General features: G+C 38.1%; 2 protein-coding genes across 7 annotated transcripts in view; both read left to right on the top strand.

The window, feature by feature from the left end:
• Positions 1-2,427, top strand: LOC111452454 (protein SHOOT GRAVITROPISM 5-like). Its single transcript, XM_023093194.1, has 3 exons — positions 1-160; positions 243-642; positions 1,295-2,427. The coding sequence occupies exons 1-3, from the start codon at positions 73-75 to the stop codon at positions 1,986-1,988; spliced, it is 1,182 nt and encodes a 393-aa protein (XP_022948962.1). The 5' UTR covers positions 1-72; the 3' UTR covers positions 1,989-2,427.
• A 2,400-nt stretch (positions 2,428-4,827) lies between these two features.
• Positions 4,828-11,747, top strand: part of LOC111452455 (N-alpha-acetyltransferase 40) — an 8,792-nt gene continuing 1,872 nt past the window's right edge. Inside the window, exons 1-10 of one of the 6 annotated variants that reach the window (XM_023093196.1) lie at positions 4,828-5,058; positions 5,181-5,352; positions 5,453-5,555; positions 6,520-6,599; positions 6,697-7,023; positions 7,257-7,333; positions 8,562-8,604; positions 8,697-8,765; positions 10,520-10,727; positions 10,957-11,040. In XM_023093196.1, coding sequence (XP_022948964.1) covers positions 5,263-5,352; positions 5,453-5,555; positions 6,520-6,599; positions 6,697-7,023; positions 7,257-7,333; positions 8,562-8,604; positions 8,697-8,765; positions 10,520-10,657 — 927 coding nt within the window. In that variant the 5' untranslated portion in view covers positions 4,828-5,058; positions 5,181-5,262 and the 3' untranslated portion in view covers positions 10,658-10,727; positions 10,957-11,040. Of the gene's footprint in view, positions 5,059-5,180; positions 5,353-5,452; positions 5,556-6,519; positions 6,600-6,696; positions 7,024-7,256; positions 7,334-8,561; positions 8,605-8,696; positions 8,766-9,124; positions 9,368-10,519; positions 11,058-11,747 lie in introns of those variants that run through there. The other 5 variants (XM_023093197.1, XM_023093198.1, XM_023093195.1 and 2 more) reach the window with 5 other exon arrangements.

Genomic DNA, 11,747 nt, shown 5'->3' with positions numbered 1-11,747 from the left:
TTGAAAATAGATATTTATAAACCCAAAGCTAATACCACACCCCTTCTAAGCTGCTACTCACTGCACTCCCCCATGATAGCCAGCGCCACCACTTCATCCGACCCTTTTTCTTCCTTGGAAAATGGCACCAAGAGAAAGCGAAGGCCTGCAGGGACACCAGGTACTACTCATTTTTAACCTCTTCTAATGCTTCTTATGGTTCCATGAATTAACTCTAGAGGGGCTTGAATTATTGTGGCTAGATCCGGACGCAGAGGTTGTGTCTCTGTCGCCCAAGACGTTGCTCGAATCGGACCGATATGTGTGCGAGATCTGCAACCAGGGGTTCCAGCGGGACCAGAACCTCCAGATGCATAGGCGGCGCCATAAGGTGCCATGGAAGCTGTTGAAGAGGGAGAGTCCTGTTGTGAGGAAGAGGGTTTTTGTTTGTCCTGAGCCTACCTGCCTGCACCATGACCCTTGTCATGCGCTTGGTGACCTTGTTGGTATCAAGAAGCACTTCCGACGGAAGCATAGCAACCATAAGCAATGGGTTTGTCAAAAATGCTCCAAGGGCTATGCTGTTCAGTCTGATTATAAAGCCCATCTCAAAACTTGTGGCACTCGTGGCCACTCGTGTGATTGCGGCCGTGTTTTCTCTAGGTAATTACAATATTGTCTACTTTGACTCGAAGTTTTCATGACCCTGAACGTTATTCGTTCGGTTTTTTTGCAACTTTTTTCTTCCCTCTATGTAAACGGCTCGTTATTGGTTCTGGGTCGGTAGCATCTTCACTATCCAAGGTAAGAATGATTCGAAGAACATAGCCTTGATGAGTGGTAATCAACCCCGCTCTCATCCTGTTACGATATTGTCTACTTTGAGAGATATTCGTTTGGTTTTTTTGCAATTTTTTTCATCATTCTATGTAAATGGCTTGATATTGATTCTGGGTCGATAGCATCTTCACCGTTCAAGGTAAGAATGAGTTGAAGAACACCGTGCACCACTGATGAATGGTGAGGTCAGATATTAACTATCATATATGGTATTTTCTCGTAGCTGATCCGTTCATAAGTTTTTCTTCAATTCATCTTTCTGGGAATTGCCGATGATAAAAATAACTTCATAGAAGCTCGAGATCTAATCAAATTTTCACCGATTTCTTGAAATTCGTATGATTCTGACTGGAATTAAATTTTTACTATAACAAAAAAAATATATATATAATATTTCTTACTTATATATCTATGATTTTCTCGGGTTTTAGCATTCATTTACATATATAAATTGGTGTTGATTTATATTATATAGGGTGGAGAGCTTTATAGAGCACCAAGATGCTTGCAATATGGGACATCTCCAGCAGCAATCCCAAACCCTCCAGCCGGCCGCATGTTTGTCCCAAACGGCATCGAGTCCAAGCCCATCCAGCGACACCAACATCAGCAGCGCACCCAATTGGGCAGCTCTCATAGCGCCACCCATTTCAAAGCCTCCGGACGCCAACAATAATGGCTCACCACACGATCACAATCTAGACCTCAAACTCTCAACTGGGTCGAATTCGAATTCGAATTCGAATCCGAATCCGAATCCGAATCTTGTAGAGGGAAACAAAGGGTGTTCTTCAATCAAACTCCAGCTCTCGATTGGATCGTGCGAGTTTGTGGACGGTGCGAGAGATGTTAGAGACGAAGTCGGGCAGACACTAAGAGTTGCAATGGCGGAGAAGGCGTACGCGGAGGAAGCTAGACAGCAAGCCAAGCGGCAAGTAGAAATAGCGGAGCAAGAATTCGCAAATGCCAAGAGAATGAGACAACAAGCACAAGCGGAGCTCGATAAAGCTATAGCGCTTAAACAAACCGCAATCAAACGGGTCAATTCAACTATTCTTGAAATCACTTGTCAAGCTTGCCAAAAGCAATTTCAAGCGAAAACAACAACTACTACAACAACAACAGCTGCATCGACTACTACTACAACAACGGCATCGTGCCGATCGTGACAAGTCCTCCAAGGCATAGAACAAGCATTTTTGGGAAGTGGGTTTTGGGTTAATTTGGAAAAAGTTGAAGAATTTGTTGAGAATAATGAGAGAGGGTTTTGGGATTTAGTGTTTGGAGGATATGAGAGTACAGTTTGAGCATTTAAGAATGGGACTGACCAAGAATTTATAGCTGAATATCATTAGATGGTGAAAAGAAGAGAGAGAATAATGGGTAGCAGCAGCAAGGCAGCGGCAGCGGCAGCGGCATGTTTTTCAGTGCCACTGTGGTAGAAGGATGGCATAATCAGCCCTCACTCGTCACTCTCAACGCTCAGCTGCTACCAGACACCATTCATAATCAATACTTCATTTCTCTCTCTCTCTCTCTAACTCACATATGAATCAGCGCCCTTCTCTTCCCTTCTTCTAAATTCAATAACCCTAATTTTTATTTTTATCATTCAATTCCCTTTCTTTCATTCTTTTGTTCAAAAATGGGGTGTTTGTTCTTTCGTAATCGTTTCAAAACTATCATTTGAGTGAAAATTCGTTGACGTAGAGATGACTTAAAACTATCTCTTTCTAGCATACGCGTTTTAAAACTTTGAGAGAAAACTCAAAATGAATGACAATATCTGCTAGTAATGGAGTTGGGTTGTTATAAATGGTAATAAAGTTAGACATGGAGCGATGTGCTAGCGAGGAGGCCGAACCCTAATGGGGTGGACATGAGGCAGTGTGCAAGCAAGGACGCTAGGCCCTGAAGGGAGTGGATTGGGGGGTCCCACATCGATTGAAGAAGGGAACAAGTGTCAGTGAGGACACTAGGCCCTAAAGGGGGTGGATTGTGAGATCTCGTATCGGTTGGAGAAGGGAACAAGTGTTAGTGAGGATGCTAGGCCCTAAAGGGAGTGGATTGTGAGATCTCATATCGGTCGGAGAAGGGAACGAAACATTCTCTATAAGGGTGTGGAAACCTATAACAACCCAGATCCACTGTTACCAGATATTGTCCTCTTTGGGCTTTTCCTTTCGGGCTTCCCCTCGAGGCTTTAAAATGCATCTACTTGGGGAAGATTTCCACACCCTTATAAATAGTGGTTTGTTTTCCTCCCCAGCGAACGTGGGTCATCACAAAATCTCTCCCTAACAAACACGAGAAAAAAACACAAATTATGATACTTGTTATGTCCTTAGTATACAAAAATGACATCGACTTTTTGTTTATAATTCTAACAAGGTTTATTTGAGTCGCATAACCTGACATAGACAAAAATCTTTGTTGTATTTGTAATTAAAAACAAAAGCAATAAATATAATTTTAGAGACATCGATTTTGTGTCTGATAAGAGTAGAAATTGGTTAGAATATTAAATAAGAAATAGAAATAAATGAAAATAATTTACACAAAACATGGGAACAAAGATTCTTTTTCTATTTCCTAAATTACTTTGTCTTTTTCGATGTCATTTATGTTATTGTTTAGTCTTTTCATCTTACTTTTTAAAATTTTATTTTACTTTGTTTGAAATAAATAAATAATTAATTAATTATATTTATGCAGAAAAAGGATAAAACTTTATCAACTTTGACAAAAGTTCTCTAACCCAGAGGAGCTTTTTGCAACTATAATTACTCACTGAAAACCCCGTGACCTTTTCATCAATTTTCACAATTTAAATAATTATATTATATTTGGTCAAACTTTTGGTCAACCCTGGGTCCCCCCTCTTCAATCCTCACTTTAATTAAATCACTAATATATATTTATTTGGATATTTTAATTTGTTGGGCCGCTCAGTTCGTTGTTAATGGGCTGGGCTGCCTCTGTCGGCTTGGCCCAATAGTCAGGAGAAGTCTTGCTCAATGTGGCCCACTTGCCTTAACCAATATATATATATATATATATATATATATTATTTATACCTAAAATATTAATTGTTTGGTGTCGGCAAAAAATAATAAATAAATAATAATAATAATAATAATAATAATAATAATGTGGCCACGTAAGAGGCTTTAAACATGTGGGGTAAGTTTTGATGAAATGTGACCGGTTGGATTGAACCGAAATTCGTTGATTTTTACCTATACAATTATATATACATAAATTTTGGGTCGGTAACGACCCAGATCCAACGCTACTGGATATTGTCTTATTTGGACTTTCCCTTTTGGACTTCTTTTCAAAACTTTAAAACGCGCAACATCACAGTCCATCCCCTTCGGGGCCCAGTGTCCTTGCTGGCGGCACTTTTCCTTTCTCCAATCGTTTCTACCCTCTTCGGACAACAACGAGAAGACTGACACATCGTTCGGTATCTTGCTCTGATACATATATTTTGTAACGACCCAGATCCACCGCTAGTAGATATTGTATTTTTTTAGCTTTTCCTCAAAGCTTTAAAATGCGTCTGTTAGAGTAAGTTTCCGCACCCCTTACGAAAGGTGTTTTGTTTTCCTCCCAACAAATATGGGACATAACATATTTACATTTATTTTTATTTAATTTCATCATTAGTTTTTTTTTTTATTATTTATTCTCTCGTTACTCTTAAAAATAATTTTTATCTTTTTAAAAATATGTAAATTTTAATTAAATATTTTAAAATATATGAATGAATGTTTTAAGGCTAATATTTTACATTATCAAAAATAAAAATTTAAATAAATAACTCGAACTACCTAGGTTAAAACAATTACCTAACTCATTAAATTTTAAAAGTAACATTAACGACATTTAAAAGATATTATTTAATTTTTTAAAAATAAAATAGAATTTTTTTTTTAGGTATTTTTATTAATTTCGTTAAGCCCATATCCTTCGTTAAAGATCACAAATATCTTACACAAAACTTGAGCTTAATTACGGTTTACCCAAATTTCGAGAGAGAGAAATCAGAGACGAACAGGGATGAAATACGGATGAAAAGGGGTTAGTAGGAGCAATTGGCAAGAGACGTTCTGATTCTTGGTTCAAGTGGAAGAACATTTTTGATTTTTGGTTCAAGTGGAAGAACATTTTTGATTTTTGGTTCAAGTGGAAGAACGTGACGCCAGGACTATGAAGGTGGAATTCTCAATGTAGGTACATTTGCTATACTCAAGAATTTGTTCATCTTCAATTCGTTCAGTTGGTAATGGTTAGCACTTACAAGTACAGTTGATTGATCGAGGCTTTTTCTTCTTCTTCTTCTTCTTTTTGCAAAGGTTTCGAGACAATATGTTATCCATCTCAAAGTTTATGCGGTGAGACTATGGAGTGGCTCTTGGCAATTGTTGCAGCAATCATATGGAGAATAAGGGTTCGCTTTCTCATAGCCGTTCCGAGAACAACGCTTCTGGTAATTGTAATGGAGTACAGAGTTTGAAGCGGAGAAAGGTAAATAACTCGTACAGAACTTGCGCGCGCGCGCTCATATAATAGTTTTCAAAATTTCTAGAAGTTAAGGATGTTTGGTGCTTGTTTACTACAAACTCAGATAATCGAGCAGAAAAAAGTCACCGATCAACTCATTGAGGTCGCTTGTGCCCAGAAAGACCATCTTTCACCCTTTCCGTCATTGCGCCACTACAACCGCGGCGGTATGCATACTATCATGCTGTATCATAAACGTCCCAGAACCATCTAAATTTAGTACTGACAAGTTTATTTGTTGTTTGGTTAAAAGAAAAATGAAAAGAAAGGGGAAACCACCTCATTGTTATGATTGGCCGGACAAAACACCATGCTCATAATTTACGAGGGCAAACTTCCCTCATTGGATATTTTCATGTCTAGAAAATGCACTTTTCAAGAGAATTACAAATCACAGTCCTGCATTGAAAAATACTCTTGAGCAACGATGTAGTTTGTGAAATTTAGAAACCACACATTTCTTTAACGAAATCAACACATGGATTATTACATGTGCATACGGCTACATGAAAACTAATTGATTGAAGGGTATGATTGGACGACTTACAGAGCAGAGGATGTTTTTTAAAGTTCTCTAAATATAGAGGTAAGAATGAAAAAAAAAAAAAAAAAATAGTAAAACCACAAGTGTGTAATTTATGATTTTCCGTCCTTTTTATGCATTGGTCTGTCCAGTAGGTCAAATTACGTAGGTTGACTATGATATCAAACTTACATGGTTAGTTTGCACTCAGGATTTGGATATTCAGAAACAATACTTAAAAATATCCTATGGATTTCTGTCTTGTATAAATTCTAGGACCCTACTGGCTTTCAGAAGTTTAATCGCGAGCCTCTACTCTACGACGTTTTGGACAAATTGAGCATATGCACTGGTTTCCTTGATTTTGAATATTATGAGTTAAGATTTCAGATTATGTCACCAGGCATATACATTTTCTTTCCTAAGTTCACTGGGAGTATGAGCTTGTTGCTTAGTTTGAATGGTTTGCATAAGTAGAACTATCTTTAAGTAGTCTGTTCTGTTTGGGCTATTCTTTTGATTTCCTTGCAACTATTGTCCTGACACATTTGTTGGTTGTATAAACATATGTGCACATAATGGGATGCCTACTTCTCTTTCATTTCTAGGTCTATCTTTATACCTGCAATCAGGCCGTGGCAATAAACTTTCTTGTTCTGTTAAGAAATACATTCAAAATCTCCTCAAGGTAACGAACTGACTGTCTCTTTTCTCACGTATATATGCAATCATTGTAATTTAGTGAAAATTCTTGGGTTGAAAGATTGTTCACTTTATTTTCAAAGATCAATATGGAGGGGCCATATGGATCACAATGGCCAACTGAAGAGAAGGTGAAGCACAGGGAAATGGTTTCAACACAAGCACGTTATATATTTGTGCACGAGGCTTCACATGCTAATGCCAATGGAAAGCCTTCAAAATCAGATGCAGAGAAGACAAGTACAACTCTAAATAAGAAGGATCCCATGGTTGCATTTGTACACTTTCGATTTATTATAGAAGAAATGATACCTGTGCTATATGTGTATGAGCTGCAGATTGAGCCTCGTTTCCAAGGAAGAGGATTGGGGACTTTCTTAATGGAATTAATTGAGCTTATTGCTTGCAAGGTTCCCGTTTCTGCCTTTTCTTTGCCTCCTTGTGTTCACAAACATAGATACATCGAAAAAAAAATATTGTTTTGAACTAATCTTGAAACTCCAATGAACTTACACAGCATTTTCGTTGTACATTAATTTAACTATTCTCACCATATTGTTCTTAAATCTTCTGCCGAGCATTCTCTCTAGGATGTTTTTTTTTAATCAATTCATTCCTCTAATTTGGATGTTAATTTTTGTAGAACTGCATGGGTGCGGTGGTTTTCACCGTTCAAAAAGCAAACTTCAAAGCTTTGAATTTCTACCGAAACAGGCTGCGGTAAAATGTCTTGCTCAAATTCATTGGCGGTGCTTTTGTGTTGAACTGTTTGAATATAACAATTTACGAGGACCATTCCATTTTAGTTTCGCTGAATTACGGTGGTGCTTTTGTGTTGAACTTTTTGAATATAACAATTTACAAGGACCAATCCATTTTAATTTCAGCTGAATTTATTTTCTCCCTTATAATATGAGTCGGACTCTTTTATTATAATTATTTGGGGTGGGGTTCCTAGCTTCATTCACTATAGGTTTGAGATTTGTACCAACACTTTTTTCTTTATTAGCGAAGGTAAAGTGACTAATATTACTAGGGGTGTACGGTGTCCAATGAAAAGAACTTGTTCTCTTGGAAAATTTGGCTTGGCAGATAGAATTGTTTAGAGGATTGGGCTCGGTACTGCAATTTGACCAAATATAAATACAGACATTTCGTGAAAAGGTCCTAGTTACAATTTGAGCACCTGCTTATTAGCTATTTTACCAGTAATTAGTATTATTTTTGCTTGTATGAAAATTTACATTAGTCGATGACTCTCTTTCTATCTCCAGTGCTAATGTCTGTCCAGATCTCCTCCTTTCTAAATCTCTCTTCTCGCCCTTGTCTTTGTCTCTTGCTTCGATCTCAATTGCTATCATCAAACTTATCTAGTAATAAAAAGCAACAACAAATTGACCGATTATTTTGCTCCTGTGTGTATATGTTTTAACAAGTTTTCTCACCTGTCCTATTCTCCGCTGGAGATTGATGTTCAGAAGGAAGTGGCAATAATGGTGCCGTTCATTTAACTGCCAGGGGACTATAACTTCTTTTAGTGTGAGAAAATGATAAATAAAAGCCTAATAAGAAAAAATAATATTAACTCCTTGTTTCATTTTAAAAGGCCACATAGGTTGTTTCATATCATCCTTAATGAAACAAAAGAATCATGGTTCCATTGTAGACCCCATCCTCGATCATTTACATTATTTTTGTTCTCAATGAGCTTGTTGGACCTGGAGATGTGTTTGATTGACATTTTATGAAGATGAAATGGTACATTAAATAAAAACCTTGATCATAATGGAAAAGGCCCTTGTAATGAAATCTATAGTTTATGCCAACTTAATAGGACATCAAAAGCACTTCTTGGGTTTTGATGCTGAAATGATTAGAATTGTTTGTTTTCCGTATTATTGATTGGACTGTAATGACTAATATTTGCCTTTCATATTTTCTTTTACAGATATACCATTTCATCTATTTCACCCTCACGTGCTAATTCATTGGTATACTATGCATCGAACTACCATGAGATTACAATGCATGCCGTGTTATTTGAAAGCAATATTCTGAAATTAGTTGCTTTTATTATTCCCAGATGGCAACTGATGCAAGCTATGAAATTCTCTGCAAAGCATTTAATGAAGAAGCTAAAGCTGTTTTGGAGGTATGATTCCATTCCATGTGGCCTGTAATTCACCTAAATTCTGTCACGTAAAGGGTCACATAATATGTGTACACAACTGAATTTCTTGGGCTTCAGGATCTGTTCTTACTGTTCAAAACATAGTGGCATCTTTTATAACCAAAATACATGATACAAGTATTGCTTTTAGAACGGCAAGATGGCTGGATAGAAGTTATTAAAAGGGTATCGCAATTATAAATATGGTAGTGTCATTAGATGGACTCTTATTGTGGTAATTTTGGTGGCTGAAGTGTCGAATGGTTAAGTAGATCAGACGTTTAGGATTTCATCTCATCTAAACCAATGTCCACTTACCTCTCTCTCCCTCTCACTCTCAGGGTGATATGAACACTGGTGCAATGGGAGTGAGCTTGTGAAGACGATCAAGTGAAAAATCTTAATTGTTTTGTTAAACTAGGAAGATATGTGACACGAAACGTTCGACAAGAATGGGTCTTTATTGTTTGTTGAGAAATTAAACAATAGGAGAAGCTTGTGATTCCTCCTTTTCAGTTCTAAAATCTGTTAGACTCTGCTACGAAAATAGCCCAAACAGTTCGGTGATGAGATAACTTGGACTCTCTATTGTATTGGATTTGCTTCAGCCCCTTTCCAAACCAAATTATTTGATCCAACTTACAAAGAGCAAACTTATTCATCTAACATGTTAAATTGGTAAAAGTGGTATGAAAAGCATAGTAAGGCATGTGTAACATAAGTATCAGGCGGGTGCATGTGTTGTTTTTTGGTCATACTCAATGTAGTAGTCAGTTTAATCGGGACTGAACTTGTAGGAAGGTGCAAACTCTATTTCTTCTTCATGCCAACCTTCTAAAATATGTCTTTCCTTGAACTCTGCCTTTAGCTTTTCATTTCTTTTGTAACGGCCCAGATCCACCGCTAGCAGATATTGTCCTCTTTGGACTTTCCCTTTCGGGCTTCCCCTCAAGGCTTTAAAACGCGTCTACTAGGGGAAGGTTTCCACACCCTTATAAATGGTGGTTTGTTCTCCTCCCCAACCAATGTGGGACATCACAATACGGCCCAGATCTATCGCTAGCAGATATTGTCCTCTTTGGGGTTTCCCTTTCGGGCTTCCCCTCAAGGATTTAAAATGCGTCTACTAGGGGAAGGTTTCCACACCCTTATAAATGGTGGTTTGTTCTCCTCCCCAACCAATGTGGGACATCACAATCCACCCCCCCTTTGGGGCCCAGCGTCCTCGCTGGCACTCTTTCCTTCCTCCAATCAATGTGGGACCGCCCCCAAATCCACCCCCCTTTGGGGCCCAGCGTCCTTACTGACACACTGCCTCGTGTCTACCCCCTTTGGGGAAGAGCAAGAAGGCTGACACATCGTCCGGTGTCTGGCTCTGATACCATTTGTAACGGCCCAGATCCATCGCTAGTAAATATTGTCTTCTTTGGACTTTTCCTTTCAGGCTTTCCCTCAAGGTTTTAAAACGCGTCTATTAGGGGAAGGTTTTCACACCCTTGTAAATGGTGGTTTGTTCTCCTCCCCAACCAATGTGGGACATCACATCTTTGATAGAAAATTTTCCTTAAACTAGCTTAGTATATTTGTTAATTAATTTTTTTCACTAGAATATACTATTGATTTCCATCTGTGCCTTTTTTGAAGTTTTATGTAATTGGTAGTATATCCATTTGCTGTGTTGTAACTTGTAACAATGATAGATATGCAAGTACGTACAATGCTTGATCATTTTGCAGCAGAACGTTCCACTTCCCTTTGTTGACAAGAGATCGTGTAGTGGAATCAGTCTAATAAGTTCTGTAATTGAAGTCCCCAATCCAAATCACCCGCTGCATTCAAATGGTTACTGGATCATCTGCGAACCAATGAATTAAAGCATGATATTAGTTATGTACTCGTTATGCTAGAGTTTTGAAGAAGCCCCTTTCGTTGCATGCAGTGCCAGAGCATGGTGTTTCATGATTCGCTGTTTTTCTTTTAATGCACCAGCCCATGTAAATTAATCGCATATCATTATTTCTCTTCGTGGGAAATAGCTACACTACCTTACTTTCCAAACAATCCATGATTCCCCGCACACACAAGAAACACTTAGGGGCGCATACGGAACCACTGGAATAGGCCTTCTCGGCATGCCTTTTGATGAAGCTTTGTTTGTTGTTTTGTTGCTAACAGGGGTCAGCAATCTCTCGTTCAGAGTTGTTCTAATTACAGAATTCCACCTCCCTGAATCCTTCTTGTTATCGTCAATTAGGACGTTTCAAGCATTCAGAGGTACAATCTCTTGAAATCTATAACCTACTGTTACTTGAGCTGTTGTTGCCTTCTGTTATGTTAGTTTTATTTCAGTCTAATAACATACTGCCAGTCTTCTTGTAAACAGTCTACTGCTTTGGGTTCTTCAGTTGAATAATATGTCTCTCGACATTTGGTATCATCATATTGGGCATCCCGCCCTTTCAGTTGTTAAACAAGTAGTTAAACATTGAAACTCCAATTTGCCTACTAACGCAGTTTCTTTTTGTAATGCTTGTGCCATAGGCAAACACTGCTCACTTTCTTTCTCCTTCTGTTACCTCATATGCTGCACCTTTAAAATGGATTGTAGCTAATTTGTGGGTGGACCTTCTTACAATTTATCTAGACATGGCTTCCACTGTAACATTAGCTTTGTTAATCATTTTTCTGGATACACTTGGATTTATTTTCGTCAAACAAAATCTGAAGCTTTCCAACCTTCCATAACTTTTAAGTTGTTTGTTGAAAAAACAGTTAAGACACACCAATCTTGAGTCTTCAAATTGGTGTTGAAGCTGAGTGTAAACCGTTGGTTCATTTTCTTCACATGGCTTAGCTGATGCGAATTGGGCTTCTGACCTTGATGATCACAAGTCCACGTTTGGTTTCTGTGTTCTTTGGGGTAATTTGATCACTTGGGGAACCATGAAGCAATATGGGGGGGGG

This window comes from Cucurbita moschata, unplaced genomic scaffold, assembly GCF_002738365.1.
Source record: "Cucurbita moschata cultivar Rifu unplaced genomic scaffold, Cmos_1.0 Cmo_Scf00014, whole genome shotgun sequence".
In the NCBI taxonomy this organism is placed as follows: domain Eukaryota; kingdom Viridiplantae; phylum Streptophyta; class Magnoliopsida; order Cucurbitales; family Cucurbitaceae; genus Cucurbita; species Cucurbita moschata.
This window is presented reverse-complemented; position numbering and strand designations above follow the sequence as displayed.